The following is a 20110-nucleotide window of genomic DNA, read 5'->3' as shown; positions in this document are numbered from 1 at the left end:
AATCCCGGTAGAAGAACTTCACGAGAAGCTACTTAACCGGGAGAATGCTATTGCAACTATCAAAGAAACAACTGATGCTTCCATGCCAATCACCGTGAATGCAGCTCAGTACTCACATCATCAGACACCACGTCCTAACTCGAACTACCGTGGTTCTGGCTCTCCCGCTCGAGGCAACTATCGCAATGCCAAGCCTTATCTTGGAAAATGTCAAATCTGTGGCATGCAAGGCCATAGTGCGAGGAGGTGTCCTCAGTTCGTGCAGATCATGCCATCTTCTTCTCATGGCAGGGGAGTACCTCAGTGGTATCAGCAACCACAACAAACTCCACATCAGCTGTGGACTCCGCAGGCTCATTACACTACTGCATCTCCGTCTGAAGCTACACAATCATGGCTCTTGGACAGTGGGGCGTCACACCACATTGCCTCAGACCTCCAGAATCTCTCTCTCCATGCACCTTATCAAGGGAATGATGATGTTATGGTCGGAAATGGAACGGGATTGAACATCACTCACACTGGTTCCTACACATTACCCTCAAACTCTCGTCCCTTATCTCTTACTAATGTGTTGTGTCTTCCTTAAATGAAGAAGAATTTGATTTCAGTTAATAAGCTATGTCGAACTAATAATGTTATGGTGCAATTGTGTCCATTTACATTTCAGGCGAGGGATCTCAGAACGGGGGCAACACTTCTCAAAGGCAAGGCCAATGATGGAGTGTATGAGTGGCCGGTGACTTCTTCTCTCATTCAAGCTTTTCCATGTATCAAGTCATCTCTTTCAACTTGGCATTCAAGACTTGGGCATCCTTCACTATCGATTTTAAATAAAATTATTTCAGCTTTTTCTCTTCCAGCTTCTTCTATATCATCATCTTTGTTTTGCAATTCTTGGTCAATTAATAAAAGCCACAAACTTCCATTTTCCAATACATCTATTCGTTCTTCTCGTCCTCTTGATGTTGTGTTCTCAAATGTCTGGACTGCTCCTAGCTATTCAGTTGATGGGTTCAAGTATTATATAATCTTTGTTGATCATTTCACAAGGTATATTTGGCTCTATCCTCTAAAGCTAAAGTCTCAGGTTATCCATCTCTTTCCTACATTCAAAGCGCTGGTGGAGAATCAGTTCAGTTCTAAAATCAAAACCCTCTACTCGGATAATGGTGGTGAGTACACTGGTCTCAGATCGTTTCTTGCTGATCATGGGATTCAACATCTCACCAGTCCACCACACACCCCTGAACACAACGGCATTGCGGAAAGACGACACCGTCACATAGTGGAAACAGAAATGTCTTTGCTTACTCATGCCAAGATGCCGATCAAATATTGGTCTTATGCGTTCATAACTGCGGTTTATCTTATAAATCGCATGCCCACGCCAAACCTTGAGAAGAAGTCTCCATATCAGATACTTTTCAACAGTGTCCCAAACTACACTAAACTCCGGGTCTTTGGGTGCCTTTGCTACCCGTGGCTACGACCCTATGGTGCAAATAAATTCAGTCCAAAATCCATTCCGTGTGTGTTTCTTGGGTATTCTCTAACTCAAAGTGCTTTTCTTTGTCTAGACAATTCCACACATCGTATCTATACTTCTCGTCATGTCATTTTTCAAGAGAGTATATTCCCTTTCTCTCAAAACACTTCTCAAAACTCTTCTTCTCCAGACTCCTCTTCTTCTTCTTCTTCAGCTTATCCTCCAGCTACAACAGTTCCGATCTATCACCAGCCACTCATTCATCAACTGCCCCTGAACTCTGCTCCTCCACCAACGAGTTCGACACCAGCTACACTGACTGAAACAGAGGACTCTGCACTTGAGCTTGAACCCACACCGACTCTGGTGGAACCAGCTCCTGAGCCTATCCAGACGCAACCAGCTCCTGAGCCGCAGGTTCCAGTGTCTCATCCGATGATGACTCGAGCAAGGAATAATGTTCGAAAACCAAACCCAAAATATGGGCTTATAGCTCAGTTAGGGGAAGTGGAGCCTCGAACTCTTGCTCAGGCACTGCAAGATGAACGGTGGCGTAAATCCATGGGTGCTGAAATGGATGCTCAAATACGTGAGGGGACGTGGGATTTAACTCCACCTCCTGCTAATAAAAACGTTTTGGGTTGTAGATGGATTCATACCATTAAACGTAATCCTGATGGTTCTGTTGGCAGGTTAAAATCGCGCTTGGTGGCCAAAGGAAATCATCAGCAACAAGGACTTGATTTTCATGACACATTTAGTCCTGTGATCAAGCATGCAACGATCAGACTGGTTCTTGGCGTTGCTGTTGCTCATAACTGGCCGCTTCGTCAACTAGATGTCAATAACGCTTTTCTTCAAGGTCATCTTCAAGAGGAAGTGTACATGATGCAACCACCAGGATTTGTTGATCAGGACAAACCACACTATGTATGTCGTCTACGGAAAGCAATATATGCCTAAAACAGGCTCCGAGGGCGTGGTAAAATGAGCTCCGCCAGTTCCTTACAAGTGTTGGCTTCATAGCTTCTCTTGGTGACACATCACTCTTCATTCTCAGATTGGGAACACATATTGTCTACATCCTTATCTATGTAGATGATATTGTGGTCACAGGAAATTCTCCTCCTCTGGTTGATCGATTCATTACTACCCTTGCTTCTCGGTTTTCATTGAAGGATCTCGGAAATCTCTCATACTTCCTTGGTCTTGAAGCTTCTCGCACGCCTTCTGGTCTGCGTCTGACTCAACACCGTTATGTCTCTGATTTGCTCCATCGAACGAAAATGGAAAATGCCAAACCAGCTCTTACTCCAATGTGTTCGTCTCAGATACTCACGGCTACACTTGGTACACCTCTTGCTGACCCGACGATGTTTAGAGCTACAGTTGGTAGTCTTCAGTATCTTGGTCTTACACGACCAGACATTGCGTTTGCAGTGAATCGGCTCTCACAATATATGCATCAACCGACTGATGCACACTGGGATGCAGTAAAAAGAGTGATGCGATATCTAGCTGGGACGGTTACTCATGGTATCTTCTTCTCTGCATCAACTCCCTTAACTCTTCATGTCTATTCAGATGCTGATTGGGCTGGGAACAAGGATGACTACACTTCTACAGGAGCTTACATTGTGTACATTGGCAAACAGCCTATATCTTGGGCCTCAAGAAAGCAGAAAAGTGTATCTCGTTCGTCGACAGAGGCAGAATACCGGTCTGTTGCAGATACTGCAACGGAACTAAAATGGATCCTCTCCATTGCCACCGAGCTTGGTATTCCTTTGTCTGGCATACCCACAATTTACTGTGATAATATAGGAGCAATTCAGCTGTGTGCCAACCCTGTCTTTCATAGCAGAATGAAACATGTGGCACTTGATTATCATTTCATTCGGGAACAAGTCCAGCAAAAGCATCTACGGGTCTCTCATGTTTGCTCTGCTGATCAGCTGGCTGATGCCTTGACGAAACCATTGCCTCGATCAAGATTCCAAACTCTATCTGCCAAGATTGGACTTACCTCTGGACGTCCATCTTGAGGGGGATGTTAGTATATACTCTATATCTTAGATATGATTACGTAAATATCTTTAGTTTCTATAATCTCTCCTTGTATTGATAGCCTAGGATACGTGACTTGCGCTCTACTCCTATTCTCTCTGTATATAAGCTTATGCTTAAGATCAATAATAAGTAAGTTGAATACCTTCTCTTTAGTTTCTCGTAGAACTTCTCTTATATATTCTGATTTTTAGATCCCAAGATGTGAATGAACGTTGGGAATTGCCTCGTGCTTTTTATTTTTAAGTCTCAAGGGCCAAGGCACAAGCATGCCTCTTAGACATGACGCGTATATATATATATATAAATATATTAAAGGTGGAAAAAAACTGCTATCGATGCCTCGCTTCATGCAGGTTAACATGATAGGAGAACTAAAGTACGTAAACGATAAGGTGTACCGTAAGCATATACCATAAACATCATTGCAACTGCGGTAAGGTGTGTGACACAAAACAGTGCAACTGCGGTCAAAAGTTACCAACCATTTTACCCCAAGAAAAAGAATGGTTACCAACCAAACTAAGAAACCCATAAAGTGTTTAACAGGTAGTTTAATATTGAGAAATATCCGATGTCTTGAACCATAGGCATATACTACAAATATCATTCATATTTTCTTCTACAAATATCATTTATATAATCATAGGATTCGGTTGTTGAAGTGTGTAGTATGATTTGGATACATAATGAGCATTGTAAAGTATTATTCAGAAAGTCTATTTGTCCAACTTTTTTTCAACTACCATATTACAAATTTAGAGGATTCGTTAGCCACAAGATTGGCCAGGGCATAAATAATGTGATTTACATGGTACATCGACTGGAAAAAAGAGTTTGAAGTTTGTGAATACTCAAATATGGTTTTGAAGTTCTTCCGTATATCTAAAAACAGTATACATTTTTTTTTACAGTATACATATTTTGCCGTGTAGTTTTTTTTTTTTTTTTTGATAATCGTTGGAATGGTTAGACTAAGCCCCCAACTAATCTGATGACCCTTAATTTTCTACTGAGACCTAAAATATACCTCATTTTCATTGGCCAAACAGCGACAAGTTTGTATTTGTAGATTGTTGTTGCCTACCATTGAGCTTTGATTTTATTTTATAAAAGTTGGAAAAAGGTTAGAAATGTTTCAAAGGAACAATTAACTGCTTTAAATAAAGAGGCAATATACCCTTTTACTTTTTAATTTATAGATATATAAATATAAATAATTATTTAATTAAATATTTTTAAGAAAAAAAATTAGATTCAAGTTATATGTTTTCAAATTTGAATTTTTAAATCCAAATTTTTTTTGTAAATTGTATTTTTGAAATTCAAAAATGCTTATTAAAAATATTTTAAAATTTGTAATACTTTTTTAAAAAATAAACCTCTCGAAAGCGTATCATTTAACCCTATATCTTAAATATATATTAGCTAACTGACTCTAACTGTATAAATGTATATTTTCCATTTAATAAAACTTTTTGTCATTTTCCTCTTTGAGGGTTTTATGTGAAAAAAATTAAAAAAACTATTGTAAGAAATTTCCATAGAAGGAAACATGCCATAAAGTTCACGAATCTGGTCGCTGACCCTGCTTTTCATTTTAAAAATAAACCTGAAAATGTTGCTATGTTCACAATTTTTGTGTATTTTTGCAATCTCTGTTGTCAAGTTATTCTAATGGAGGGTTGCTGACTTGTTGTTGTCATGTATGATATATATATCTAGTGCAATATCAATCCATACCGGATAAGATCTGAATTGATAAAATAAAAACCGACATTTTTGCATTACCATTAAATGACTGTACGTTTGATGTTTTATAAAATACAAGATATGAGCCCGCTGCATTGCAACGAGTTTTGTTTGATGTTTTAATTTAATAAAAATCATAAAACAATAAATTATTTTATTTTATTACAGTTTTATGATTGTTTTTGCGTATGTTGTTTGAGATTTATTTTATAATAAAAATTCGTTTTCACAAATTCGTTTTATAATCATGGTGCATAGATGAATTGTTATAAACTATGTACATAGTATTAAAAAAAATACTATACCTAAATGTTTAAATTGAACACAATCTCAAATAAGAAATTGAATGAAAAGTAAAAAGAAATAAAAGTCAAATACTAATCAATGACATTATACACATTTTATATACTAATTTAATGTTTTATTAAATAATTCTTTAACGTTTTATTCTGTTAGGATTTTTTAAAAAAAGAAAACATTCTATTTTATAAATCTCATTTTTTTACAATAAAAAATAATATTAAATACTCTTTTACAATTTTGTTTAAGATTTTAATAAAAAGAAAATTATTGTCATATAACCTATTACGATTATCTTCTCTTTAGAATTTGAGAAAAAAATAAATTGCTATAAAATAATTATTTTCAGTTATTAATATTTAATTTTAAAATTACAGTTTTTACCATTCGTATTAATACTAATTTTACATTTTTTGTTAATTAAATAATTTTTAGTATCATTTTCATCATCAAATACTCTCTTAAAAATATTATCAAATAAAATTTTACAATTCTCTTTTGGTTATGACTTAAAAATATGATACAAATTTCTTTTGTTTAGGATTTTTCTTATAAAAAACAAAAACAACTAATAAATATTCTTTTACAGTTTTTAAGGATATTAGAAAAGAAAATTAATATTATATAATCTTTTGCAATTATATTTTGTCTAGGATTTAGAAAAATAAAATTTCTATCAAATAAATATTTCCATTTAATATTAATTTTTTTTTAAAAAGTTGCCATTTTCGAAATTTGTTTTTTTTCAATATCATTAATATTTTTACAATTTTCTTGTTAATTAAAGAATTGTTACTATCATGTTTATCATTAATGTTTTCAAGTAAAAAGTACTATTAAATCAAATTTTACAATTCTCGCTAGTCTGGATATATAAAAAAAAATCTTAATTGGTTAAGATTAGAAAATAATTTTTTTTAGAAATTTCTTTTATTTAGGATTTTAGAAAAATAAAAAGTTATTTTCACATAATGACAGTTTTTATTGACACATTCACTATCTAACTTTTTTAGTTGACACATGTCACAATCATATCAGGTGAAATATTTGAAGTTGTTTTTGGTTTATATTTTTCTTAACACAAAATTATTAAAAAGTAAAGTTAGTTAATTATAAGAAAAATAAGCTTACTTTTATATGTTTATTTTATTTAGACTTTTAAAAGGGAAACTAATTATTTGATAATTAATTTTTCTTTTCTATTTTTATACAGCTATTTAATTTTTAGCATAAAAAATTCTGTTAAATTATTTATATATTTTGTCTTATACATACTGTTAAATTATTTATATATTTTGTCTTATACATACAAACACATGTCACAATATTATCAAATAATCTTTTGCAATTATATTTTGATTAGGATTTAAAAAAGGAAAATTATTAGTAAATAATATTTATAATTACTTTTTGATAAAATTCATTTTTGTTAATATCTTAATATATATATTTTTAATTATGAGATAGATTAACACATGTCACAATCTTAAATATATAATTGTCATGTGTCGCAATCATGTTAATTAGCAATTTTGAAAAACCAAACTTTATATAATAAGATAAGGACAACTTCTTTCTCCTAGATGTTTAGATATAAACACAAAAATACTTTACTCAGTTTACTAGGTTTATCTTCTGTTTTATTTCATATAATAGTATTGTGCCCGTACTCCGTATTAAAACAGTATATTTGTGTTAGCTTTAATTTCTAATTCATTTTACTTGGTTGCAATGTTTGTGTTAGCTTTTGCTATGTTCTCTTACAAAAGTTTAGAGATTTAGCTCCTCTGATCATTATGCTTAAATATGCATAAACTATCCCATATTTTGTGAAGTATTACTAAATCTAGAACTAATACACATTCAGTACCATGACACAATGTGCCTAAATCAATTTACACTCGATTTTAATTTTAACAAAAAGAAGAAAAAGTTTGATTTCAATTCCACCATCGATTGATATCTACTTGCTTTATAAAAATACAACCTTATAAAAACACGAGTCATTTTTAAAATAAACCTTAAAATGTTGCGTTGTTCACAATTTTTGTTTATTTTGACAATCTCTGTTGTCAAGTTATTCTAATGGAGGGTTGTTGCTTGTTGTCATGTATGATGTATATTTCTAAAAATTCTCAAAAATCGTTATCCTTGTTTAGTTATCTTGTGCAATATTAATCCATACCGTATAAGATCTGAATAACATAAAACCGACATTTTTGCATTACCATTAAATGACCGTACGTTTGATGTTTTATAAAATATAAGCACAACTTATTTCTTCTAGATATTTAGAAATATACACATAAAATACTTTACTCATTTTACTAGGTTTATCTTCTGTTTTATTTCGTATATATCGTTTATCAAAACAGATGATATATATTATAAAATGATGTATTACTTTATCTTGAATCAATTTTAAGATATAACGTTGAAATGCAGTATCATTTGAGTTTTTTTTTTTCAATTTGCTCAACAACTATATTGATCTATATAGTTAAATATATAGCGATGTAATTAGTATAACAGATGATACATAAACCATTGCTTTAATTGAAAAAAATGGTTGGCAAGAGATAGGAGATCTCCGACATTTGATTCGTTATGCTTTTTCTTTTTTTTTATTTGCTTTATTTCCTGTTGTTTGATTTGTTTCATTGAATTTATTTTAAATCTGACAAAGTTTTTTATTGTTTGTTTGTATGTTTATTCTAATGAATTTGGTAAGACAAGAAATTCGGTTCAATTAAACTTTGACAGATCTATTGCGGATGGTGTCGACGGGTCTTACCGGCTTCAATCATTGATGGTTCTTCATTTAATGGTGATGGAGTTCTTGATGCAAAGTATGGTTACTTCCAAAGGCAACATGAAATTAAACGGAACGATAATCTTTTTTACTTTGTTATTATCAATAGAGCAATATAAAGAATTGTTTTGTTTCAGTGACTCTTACTGGAATATTAAAAAAGAGTGGCAATCGTTTTCGATTCAGTCTGAATCGTGGTGTTTTTGGATTATTTCGAAGATTATCTCCCTTGAGATTCAACTATTACATAAGCAAATATGAAACTTTTATATGAAAAATCTTTAGTCATCCAGAAGCAAATAGATGATGCGTGTTAGTTTACTTTGCGTCTTTTTTTTATATTTGTTGTAGTAGTTCTCATTGTTTAGAACTATTTTCCTAAAATACTTAATATACAATTCAATGTTAAAAGGAGACATGAGAACTTTGTTGGTTTCATACTGATAGACTGGGTTTTTAGACAATATATAAAATATCTTTTTATATCTTTTTTTATTGTGATGGAAACCATGATAAGTATATGTAAAGTTTTTTTTTGGTCATATGTTGATATATTGATTTCAAACTGGATTGGATTAGTCAAAAGGCATGTTACAACGGCTGCCGTAATGAAACGACGCTATAACCTAGAGCCGAGGCGGTTTAAAGATACAATCTTGGAGTCTTCTGACGGAGAAGATGGAAAAACGGTGACTTATTTTTTTTCCTCTCGCTCTCGTTTTTTTAAAAAGTTGACGTGTTGTTTTCATATGTAAGGTTTCTGTTGTCGGTTTCTTATCATTGCTGAAGTAAATCACATATGTAAGTAATTCTTTTATGTTTGGTCTGAGATATACTTGTTAGGTTCATCCGTTCATGTAATCGACCGTCACTTTTCCAATGTAACCAAAGTAGGCCCATTAGTAGAGGCCGAAGACCCAAATATGTCATAAGACTCGAACCACAAGGACCTATACAAGCCCATAGAGAAAAATAACAGAAAAAGAAAGAAAATCAAAAAAGGAAAGAAAAGAGAGAGAGAGAGAGAGAGAGAGAGAGACACTCATTTTGGGGAGTAGGGCTTTTGACTCTCTCTAGCTCCTAACTGTGGCCACTCTAGACAGTCCACACCTTCTTCTCACGGAGAGAAGACATAGTTTTTCGATAGGCGCCAGATCCTCCGCCGCATCTTCTCCTCCTCACTTATCTCCGGGTAAGTCTCTGCTCTCACAAGCTCTCACCTTTTTTGTGTCTACTCAGTCTGAGCAGTGTGCAGAAATGATGGAGTCGGGCGCTGGCTTCGCGGCGATGGAAGAGAGGATCCTTCCTGGAAGCTTCTTCCAGTTTCCTCTCCCTGGATTCAGTGCTTCTCCCAATCGATCCCCTTGCCCTCCTCCTCCTCCTCCTCCCACTGGTCGTGAGAGGTAGTACTTCCACTCTTTCTCTCTTCTTACAAATTAGATTGATCGTTGTGGATTGGTTCTAATGTGAACCTCTCAATAGCCTCTACGCATTACTGCAAGCATCCATTGGGACTTACATTCTCATTTCTTTGAATCTTGCTCAGGTACTTGGCTGAATTGTTGCAAGAGAGGCAAAAGTTGGGTCCTTTCTCACAACTTATGCCACATTGCTGCATACTTCTAAATCAAGGTGTGCTCTCTTCTCACTTCAAAATTTAAAGTGTTGAACTTTCTTTTTTTTAACATTTGCTTACATTGTTCGTGTTTGTTCAGAAATTCGAAAGATCTCCAGTTTATCCGATTTTGATAGATATGAGCATGGCAGTCCATTTAGATCGCCTTGTCTGCCTCCTACAAGTGCAAAGCTTGATTTTGACGGATGGTCAATGATGGAAGCTGAGGTAATATCAGACTCATGTTGAAATATGATGGTACTGGTTTGAATTCTAATATCAGAAATGGTTTTTTGTTGATATTGGTTTCTTCAGGAGAGTTTTCATCACCAGAGAGCTTCCCCATTTCGTTCTCCTGCTCCAGTAGGCTGGGTTGGGATGCCAGGGCTACATTCTCCACCCATTGTGAAAAGAGTTATTAGGCTTGATGTTCCAGTGGATAAATTTCCAACAGTAAGTTCTTAAACATTTTGAACCAGAAAATAGTATATTATGATTGTGTCTATATCTTTATTTTAATTCATTTAACCTTTGGCAGTATAATTTTGTTGGGCGGATTCTTGGGCCACGTGGGAACTCTCTAAAAAGAGTTGAGCATGCAACACAGTGTAGGGTGTTTATTAGAGGACGAGGATCTGTCAAGGATACTGTCAAGGTATGGTTCCTTCTTTGAAGTATCCTAGTTCATCTCTGTTTCAACTGCAAGTGTAGATGACTTATTATAGTTCAAAACTTCACTTCTTATCGAATATTCGTCACTGTAAAAATAATATGTTCCTCTTCGTAGTGTATAAGGTTGCACACAGACACAGCCTTACAATAGCAAGTTCTCCTGCACGATCAGCTAATATTCCTTTTAACATTAGAAGACATTTGAAAGTTGAAAGCTTCTGATTGAGAATCTGAATAGTAAATATTCTGTGTTTGAGCTTTATCTTTTTTTTTTTTTTTTTTCTTGCATTCTCTTTAAATAATCTCATCTTAAGAAGTGTATAGGGAAAACATCTGACTGAAAATTTGAAATTTGTTTCTCATGCGGTGGCAAGGCTCATCCATTTAGTCTTTATGCTTCCCTGCAGGAGGAGAAGCTCAAAGGTAAGCAAGGTTACGAGCATCTCAGCGAGCCACTACATTTACTAATCGAAGCCGAGCTTCCAGAGGACATTATAAACTCTAGATTGGAGCATGCAGTGCATTTCCTGGAGTCGCTCCTAAAGCCAATGGTACATTCTTTTTGACAAAAAAATCTAAACTTCTCTATCTGGTTTTGTACTCCAAACCTTTTTGTTCACATGGTTATGTATTTCTCTCTACAGGACGAATCAATGGACCACTACAAGAGGGAACAGCTTAAGGAGTTAGCGGCTATTAATGGTACGCTGAGGGAAGAGAGTCCAAGTCCAAGCTTGAGCCCTTGTCTGAGTCCAAGCATGTCCCCTTTCAACAGCAAGCGTGCCAAGACTGGACAATAAAGATTTCTACACGAGAGATGATTTCTTTTTTTTTTCTCTGCTTCGGACAGAGAAACCATGGCATGGTCGTGTGGACAGAGCAAATCCTCTGTCACTATCTATCTGCGAGGTGATAATGTTCTAACGTTTGATGAGACACTTCAATTAATTTTTTTTGGTCATTAAGTTTATTCTTTATTTTTGAAACTTTTTGTTGGCTAGCAGTGATTACCATTAACCAGTGGGTAATAATCTTAATAATGGTGTTCATGATTTGTAATCTAGTTCTGAATCATGTAACTTTTTGTTTCATAAAGTTTGAAGCCCAACATTGATTCCACTGCAACATCATTTTTACTTGTCAAAGTAGAGGTACAATTAAATTTCGTTTGCATATATTATATATTTCACCAAGATAAAAGCATGTCAATAACAAACATAAGATCACTTGAAAGTAAAACTTTAACCAAAGACATTGTGCCTGTTTGTTTCTCCATCCAAAGGAGCTATTTCGATCAAGATGAGAGTTTTGTTTGTTCAGGCACTAAAAGTGCAACTCATCCAGATGGATCATCCGAATGACTTTCAGAAATTTAGGCTTAATTTTAAAGTCCATCAAGCTGAACCAATTTGGATCATTCGAATGGAGATGGTTCATTCAAAAAGGTATAATGTCTATTATACCCTTAATATAATTCACAAATTACAAACCTAAACATAATATCATTTTGTCACATACGAAAACTGACAAAACCAAAAAACGCGTTTTCCGGCGAAAACCTAAAAACTAATTTTTCACGTCAAAACCCCAAAACGCATTTTCCCGCCAAAATTGGAAAAACGTGTTTTTATGCCAAATTTGCAAAAACGTGTTTACATGCGAAAATCACGAAAACGTGTTTTCCCGCCATAATGTCTTTTCCCGCAAAAATTGCAAAAACGTGTTTTCATGCCAAAACCCCAAAAACGTGTTTTCCCGCAAAAATCGCAAAACGCGTTTTTCCGTCAAAATTGCAAAACATCGTTTTTCCGTCAAAATGAAAAATCATATTTTCTCGCCAAAACCGATTTTTTTTGTTTTCCTGCCAAAACAAAAAAAACGTGTTTTCCCACCAAAACCGAAAATCTCATTTTCTGCAAAAACTGCAAAAATTTGTTTTCCCAACAAAATCGCAAAATTTCGTTTTCCGTCCAAAATCGAAAAATCTCGTTTTCCCGCCAAAACCGCAAAAAACGTGTTTTCCCGCCAAAACCGCAAAAAACGTGTTTTCCCGCCAAAACCGCAAAAACTTGTATTCCCGCCAAAATTGCAAAAACGCGTTTTCCCGCCAAAATCGCAAAACCATGTTTTCCGGCCAAAATCGAAAAAACCGTTTTCCCGCCAAAACATAAAAAATATCGTTTTTCCGCCAAAACCGCTAAAACGCGTTTTCCCGCCAAAACCGCAAAAACGCGTTTTCCCGCCAAAATCACAAAATCTTGTTTTCCAGCCAAAATCGAAAAAAAAACCGTTTTCCCGCCAAAACCAAAAATCTCGTTTTCCCGCCAAAATCGCAAAAATGCGTTTTATTGCCAAAACCGCAAAATCTTGTTTTCCGGCCAAAATCAAAAAAAAATCTGTTTTCCCGCCAAAACCGAAAACCTGTTTTCCCGCCAAAACCGCAAAAACGCGTTTTCCCACCAAAACCGCAAAAACGCGTTTTCCCGCCAAAATCGCAAAATCTTGTTTTCCGGCCAAAATCGAAAAAAAAAAAAACCGTTTTCCCGCCAAAACCGAAAATTTCGTCTTCCCGCCAAAACCGAAAATCTCGTTTTCCCGCCAATACCGCAAAAACGCGTTTTACCGTCAAAACCGCAAAATCTTGTTTTCCGGCCAAAATCGAAAAAATCTGTTTTCCCGCCAAACCGAAAAACCCGTTTTCCCGCCAAAACCGCAAAAATATTTTTTCCTGCCTAAATCGCAAAATCTCGTTTTCTGGCCAAAATCGAAAAGTGTGTTTTCCCGCTAAAACAAAAAAAAAATCTTGTTTTTCCCCTAGAACCGCAAAAATACTCGTTAATTTAGAAATAATTCTAATGTAAATATATTAGATTAAATAATTAAATATAATATAGTTAAAATTAATATCAAATATATGATTAAATCAACACAAGGGTATTTTGATAATTTGTTTACTAAACTCATTTAGATGGAAATGAAAATAAAGAAACAAACATAAGATTCATTTAGATGATTCATCTAGATGAGCTATTTGGATGGACAAACAAACAGTCACGAAAGTCTGAATGAATCATCTAAATAGATCATACAAATGAATCACCTATATGTAGATGACAAATGGTGAAACAAAGGGCCAAATGGTGAAACAAAGAGGCCCATGCTCTGATCCATCTTTAATAATTAATACCTATAATTTATCTTACACGGAAAAAACCAAAGCTAACACAAACAAATATGCCTCAAGCATTTTGTCGATAGCTTGTAATTTTTTTTTTTAATCTCGAAGTCCTAGCTCAACCTCCAGTTCATCATCTTCCTCAAACAGCTTCAACAGTCGAGCATACTGCTCGTCTCTTTTCTTCTTCTGCCATAGCTTGTACAGAAAGAAGGAGAACATAGCTACAGCCACGAATCCGAGCAGTACGAGGATTACTTTTGTGCCTGTTCTGCTGGAAGAAGTGTGTGACTCTGCCTTATTTGTATTCTTGGAATCACCTGATAGACCTGGAAATAATATCATAATATCAAAAAGACTTAATAGATGCCTTCTTAGTTACGCATTTCAAGAGCTATCGTAGCTATTCTGTAGCCTATCCTCAAATAGTTTGCATGTTGCTTATCTTCAACAAAACCAGGAGAAACAACTCCAACACACAGACAACAGAGAAGAACATCAATTGCAACAATCACTAAACAGAATTTGCTTTACTTATTTTAAGGAACATAATAATGGCCATTTGTAGAAATGTCTTGAGAACTATAGACAGCAAAAAAGTTTCAGACAATTTATCGCATTACCCAAATGCAGCATCACCATGAAACAACTGTTTAATTATACATAAAACCATGATGGTAGTTGCAAGAAAAAAAAGAAGAAGAAGCAAATCCCTCCCAGAAAAGAAAACATATTTTGCAGACAAGCTGTTCAAATCATCAACCCATCAAAACTATAGCCATACAAAACCCCCACGAACTCATGTTTTTCTCTTAACTAACATATTTTAGCAAATGCGTGGAGTTTAGTTGCTCAAGATCTACTAACAGATATATACACACAATCTTTCTATCTACATGTTTGAATCCTCATCGCGAACGAAACAAGATGTGACCTCATGAACATAAGAAATCTTGAAAGAGCCAAGTTCAGCTGAATTAGACATAAATCTCGCGAATTCAAAACCTAAAAATCCCAAACGAAGATTAATCCGATGATTCTATATAATACTAACAAGGAAAATTGGGGAAACTAAGGCCTTGGAAAAATAGAATCAGGTAGATCTGGAGAAAGACGAACCTAAGACGAAGTGCAGAGAAATCAAAGCTATGAATGCCAGACGCCGCCATGAGCTCCCCTCCATCTCTCTATACATGCCAACTCACGTCTCTCGGCTTCTCTATCTCCCTGACGATAAGAAGAGTTCGCTTGTACGCAAGGAGGGATCGATCTTTCGCTTTGGTAAGATCAACTTTTTTGATGTCTGAGAAAATAGAAAAAAAAAAGGAAAAAAGGAACAATTAAAACGCCCAGATCTTTATTAGGATAATTTATTGTCTTATAGTACTTACATAGTTTCAGACCCACCCAACACAATAATTATTCTACATCCCTAAAAATTGTGTAAACTTTAATTGATTTTAATTCCACAACTTTGTGTATTTTGTAATTTCTTACATTAATGATATGTACAGTTTACGATTACAATATTTTCCAAGTATATTAAATGTTAGACTATTAGCCGAACGGAATCAGCGACGAAATCAAAGGCGTCGACGTCGATCAAAGAAGTAGCCTAAGCGGCCAAGACCCACGCCTACGGACGCCAACATAGACTCAGAACAAGACTCTTCACCATTCACAATCTCAACAAAAAAGCATAAGACAATTGGTCATGGTTACAACCATTGTAAGAACCTCGAAAAATTGTAAATGAATTCTGTCTTAGCAAAGAGAAACATTAACAAACACAAGAGTAAAAGATAAAAGTATTACTTAGACCGCAGCCTTGTCCTTAAAACTCGATTAGAAAAAACAGACTTCAGCGACTCATAGTATCATCAAAACACAAGTCACCGAGGAAAACTCATACGGGAGTATCAAAACAAAACCAATTTTCTTCTCACTTGAAGCACTTGGCGTCCAAGAGAGCTTCACCTTCAAATGGCTCTGCGTCCTCGATCATCTGGCTAACACGCTCCTTCTGGGCTTCATCGGAGATGTCAACCTTGGTCCACTCGTACAGCTCCATGTCGTACACCTCATCCATTATGAACTTAGGGATCTCTGGTCCACGGAACAGCCACAAACCCTTCACCTTGAACGGACCCTCTGCCCCGCAAATCAGCATCTTTCCAAAAGCGTACTTGCGCGCCAAGTCCATCCTCTGAAGGAATCCACCAACCTTGTTGAGGGTGACAAATGACACCATGTTCTCGTCATTGTACTTGTAGTCGCAGAACCACAGGGAGTATCCCTCTGGGTCATACATGTCCCAGAATCCTGCATTATATGAAACATGGTGATTAATTTAATAAGCTAAACAATACGTTCATTGCAACCCCTTGAAAAAACTGTAAAACTAGATAAAGAGAAAATATCACAACGCACCTTTAATAGCAACCTCACGGAAGTTGGATTTGGTGTTTGAGTAAAGCCTCTTCCACTCATCGAGGACCATGGGGCTTGGTGGTAGCAAGTCAAGAGGGTTCTTTGCTTTGGGCTTTGGTGCCTCTTCCTCCTCAACAGGCTTAGGTGCCTCTGCTGCAGGGGCAGCCTTTTTCTTCGGCTCCTCCTTGGCCTTTGCAGGCTGCGCAGGTTTCTTGGAAGCAACAGGAGGGACAGCTTCAGTCTGTTTGACGTCACCCACCACCTTCTTGAAGTTTGGCTGGTTAATCACGGTCCAGAAGTACCTCTCAACATGAGGGAATGCAGAGGTGAAGCTCTTGGTCATGACGGTAGTATATCCCAGGCTCAAGTTGCAGACAGTGATGATATCAGCAAGGGTGATAGAGTGGCCAACAAGGAAAGTCTTGGAAGTGAGATGGGTGTTCAGAGCATCAAGTGCTCTTTTCAACGCAGAGATAGCAGCTTCCTCACCCTTCATTCATAAAACAATCAGGGATGAGAAAAAGAAAAAAAATCAGGTGTCTTATTCAGAGTGTATCCAGATAATATTCAAAGAGCGTGCATGAAACCACCCAATGAAAGTTAGAAAAGCTTACCGGAACACTGTATGGCTTGTAGCCTATTCTTGCGCCAAACCACATGAAGATGCTTCCAAAGATCTCCAATGAGGAGAAATCAATCCATTGCTCAATTTGTGCCTGCAGAGTAGAAGCATGCAGATAAACAGCTTGAACAAAAACAAACAGTGGAATAGCGCAAACATATAAGAGAAGAGCAGCCCCAGGAGGGAAGCAGGAACTTACATATTCGATCAGGGAAGATCCGTTCAAGGAGTTCTCACCGTTCAATCGGCTCACTACAATAGAATATCAAAACATCAATTATACAAAACTGCTAGCGTGCAATTAAACCACACAAACAAAAGGAATTTAAAATTACCATAACGGGCAATGGCGTTGCTCTCAAAGATGGGACCCTCAGGAGTCTCGAGCACCGGAACCTAGCAAGATCGATAGCTCTAGTTTAGAGGAAGACTCAAAACTAAGTAAAAAGCCATTCGATCAATAAAGCTATCAACAACGTTCACATACATACCTTTCCAATAGGGTTCATCTTGAGGAACTCTGGGGTTTTGTTAGAGACACCCATCTCAAAGTCGGGGACATTGATCTGCACACCAGTGTACTCTGCAGCAATGAGTGCCTTCTCAGCACCTTTGTTTCCCTTGTACGTGTGCAATACCTACACAGTCATTAGAGTACAAAACTGATCAGCCAAACTCATCTCTCCTCAGATAGATTCAGCACATTATTTTCTCCGCAAAATTCATTCGTGAAGACATTTGTCACACCAAAACTAAACACTAGTAATCAGCAGCTAAAAATATAATTTCAAACTAATTGGCGTACAAAAAAAAATCATTTCCATCAAAAGCAAAAACAAAGGATAATCAGAATCGGATAACCAAAAGATCGAACGGTGGTTACTACTGTTTACGAATCCTTCTTCACGATCAATACAGGACACAAAACAATCATCCATCAAAAGAACCAAAGGATAATTAGAAATCGAATAATCAAAAGATCGAACGGTTACTACTGTTTACGATACGATTGCTTCTTCACGATCAAATACAGGATGCGATGATACACATTCAAAAGCCTAAATCCATCTAAAGATAATCCGAATCGGATAATACTACTACAGTTTACGACTGATTCTTCACTATCATATGCTCAGTTATCGTTGTAACATATCAATACAGGATGCGATCGTCCAGAGTAAGCTCGGAAACGAAGAGTAACACAAAAACAAAATCATTATAGAGAGAGCTCACCAAAGCCATTGCTCAGACGGATACGACTTCGGCTTATGGTATTGAATCTGATACAGAGGAAAACATCAGAATGTGAGCTCAGTTATTATTATAGAGAAGAAGATAAGCTAACTGGAAGAAAAGCGATTGTTTGATCGATGGGATCTTACCTGGAGTGAGAGAGCAAAGCGAGAGAGAAAGTAGATGAGGCGGAGCGAAAGCTATAAAAAGAGTGCTCCGAGGGATAGACGAATTAGGGTTTTAAATGGTTTGGTTTACGGAGAGTATTCAATTTACCCTGGTTTGATCCGGTTTGATTTCAATTTTGTTGTTGAAAGCCCAACTTGATAAATGAAGGCCTCGTTCATTTAGTCGGCAGTGCAAGGGTATTTTAGACCACGCAGAATTTCATTTTTTTCCGGAAGAAAATAATAATTAATTTTCTTCAATTCGTCTTCTCTTCTTCTTTTCTTCCCCTTTCTCACAGTTTTGAAAATCCCAATCTCGCTCTTCTCAAAGAAAAGGGGGTTAAACAATGGCGAGAAGACCGGAAGAAGAATACGACTACTTGTTTAAAGTGGTTCTCATCGGAGACTCCGGCGTCGGCAAGTCGAATCTCCTCTCTAGATTCACTCGCAACGAGTTCTGCTTAGAATCCAAATCCACCATCGGTGTCGAATTCGCCACTCGTACTCTCCAAGTATCTACCCATCTCTCTCTCTCTCTCTCTCTGAACTGTTTCTTGATCTAGTCTTAGTTTCAATTTTCTGGTTTTAAAGCATCTGAAATCCACTATGAACTTGTGTGGGTGTTTTCTTGGCTCTATCCGTATATGTATATATAGATCTCCGCCTTTGTGTATATACATGTAGATGTGTTTGTAGTTTTGTGGGATGCTTGGAAACAGCCATTGTGTGTATTTGGGAAGTGGAAGTTGCAGTTCTTTAACCTGAGTTCGTATTTGGTCTGGCTAGTTTAGCATGAGGCTGCCTCGGATCTAAGAACCTTGTGCAAGTCAAGATCTAAAGAGACTTTCTTGATTTTGAACATAGCTTAGTTAACAATAGAAATGTAAAGTTTGTTGCTTTAAGTATGAGTCAGTGTTGTTATTTATATCAAATAGATATATGTTTGCACACTCTAGTCATATAATCAGCGTATATAATAAGCTTTTTGATATGCATTTTGTTGCTTACTGTTTTTTCGACTAACACCATGCTTCTTTGTTGTAAGGTGGAAGGAAGGACTGTGAAAGCTCAGATATGGGACACGGCTGGGCAAGAACGATACAGAGCCATCACCAGCGCCTACTACAGAGGTGCGCTCGGTGCCCTCTTGGTCTACGACGTCACCAAACCAACAACGTTTGAGAATGTAAGCAGGTGGTTGAAAGAGCTCAGAGACCATGCGGATTCCAACATCGTCATCATGTTGATAGGAAACAAGACAGATCTGAAGCATCTCAGAGCTGTTGCCACAGAGGATGCTCAGAGCTACGCGGAGAAAGAAGGGTTGTCGTTCATCGAGACGTCGGCCCTCGAGGCGCTGAACGTGGAGAAGGCCTTTCAGACGATTCTCTCCGAGATTTACAGGATCATCAGCAAGAAATCTATATCTTCAGACCAGGCTAATGCGAATGCTAACGTCAAGGAAGGTCAAACTATCGATGTCGCTGCCTCTTCTGAATCAAACACTAAGAAGCCTTGTTGCTCTTCTTCCTGAAAGAGGCCATCACACTCCGAAGCCAATATCTATGTACTTCCTTTTACGGCTTGCGTTGTGTTGCACTAGCTAAACGTTTGCAAGTAATATAACTCGAGGATCAGTATAACCAAGCGATTAGTACTTTCCATTTTAGTTATTCTAGTTGTATACCAGTATAACCAAGCGATTAGTACTTTCCATTCACCATGTATTATATTATTATCCAAGCGATTATATGTCTTCGCATTATATAAAGAACT

General features: G+C 36.4%; 4 protein-coding genes across 5 annotated transcripts; 2 read left to right on the top strand and 2 right to left on the bottom strand.

Annotated features, from left to right (window-relative positions):
* The first annotated feature begins 9392 nt into the window (after positions 1-9392).
* LOC106397397 (KH domain-containing protein At1g09660/At1g09670) lies at positions 9393-11826 on the top strand. Of its 2 annotated transcripts, none has more exons than XM_013837983.3 (8): positions 9393-9612; positions 9676-9823; positions 9967-10052; positions 10136-10263; positions 10351-10488; positions 10574-10690; positions 11115-11258; positions 11352-11826. In XM_013837983.3, the coding sequence occupies exons 2-8, from the start codon at positions 9678-9680 to the stop codon at positions 11505-11507; spliced, it is 915 nt and encodes a 304-aa protein (XP_013693437.1). In that variant the 5' UTR covers positions 9393-9612; positions 9676-9677; the 3' UTR covers positions 11508-11826. The 2 variants fall into 2 exon arrangements, with proteins under 2 accessions (XP_013693437.1, XP_013693438.1); XM_013837984.3 differs by having other exon boundaries at positions 9407-9612; positions 9669-9823.
* Positions 11827-13688: 1862 nt separating this feature from the next.
* On the bottom strand, positions 13689-15282 carry LOC106397545. The gene is made up of 2 exons (XM_013838142.3): positions 15002-15282; positions 13689-14211 (listed from the first exon to the last, which is right to left on the bottom strand). Exons 1-2 carry the CDS (start codon positions 15075-15077, stop codon positions 13982-13984), a joined length of 306 nt encoding a protein of 101 aa, XP_013693596.1. The 5' UTR covers positions 15078-15282; the 3' UTR covers positions 13689-13981.
* Positions 15283-15535: 253 nt separating this feature from the next.
* On the bottom strand, positions 15536-18418 carry LOC106401045 (probable elongation factor 1-gamma 1). The gene is made up of 8 exons (XM_013841463.3): positions 18317-18418; positions 18168-18214; positions 17426-17572; positions 17270-17330; positions 17134-17186; positions 16927-17028; positions 16313-16802; positions 15536-16204 (listed from the first exon to the last, which is right to left on the bottom strand). Exons 2-8 carry the CDS (start codon positions 18174-18176, stop codon positions 15825-15827), a joined length of 1242 nt encoding a protein of 413 aa, XP_013696917.1. The 5' UTR covers positions 18177-18214; positions 18317-18418; the 3' UTR covers positions 15536-15824.
* Positions 18419-18570: 152 nt separating this feature from the next.
* LOC106397030 (ras-related protein RABA2a) lies at positions 18571-20084 on the top strand. The gene is made up of 2 exons (XM_013837568.3): positions 18571-18846; positions 19380-20084. The coding sequence occupies exons 1-2, from the start codon at positions 18682-18684 to the stop codon at positions 19866-19868; spliced, it is 654 nt and encodes a 217-aa protein (XP_013693022.1). The 5' UTR covers positions 18571-18681; the 3' UTR covers positions 19869-20084.
* The last annotated feature ends 26 nt before the right edge of the window (positions 20085-20110 follow it).

The sequence above is a fragment of the Brassica napus genome, chromosome C5, assembly GCF_020379485.1.
Source record: "Brassica napus cultivar Da-Ae chromosome C5, Da-Ae, whole genome shotgun sequence".
NCBI classification, from domain to species: domain Eukaryota; kingdom Viridiplantae; phylum Streptophyta; class Magnoliopsida; order Brassicales; family Brassicaceae; genus Brassica; species Brassica napus.
The sequence above is the reverse complement of the archived record's forward strand: the minus strand, read 5'-3'. Positions and strand labels throughout refer to the sequence as shown.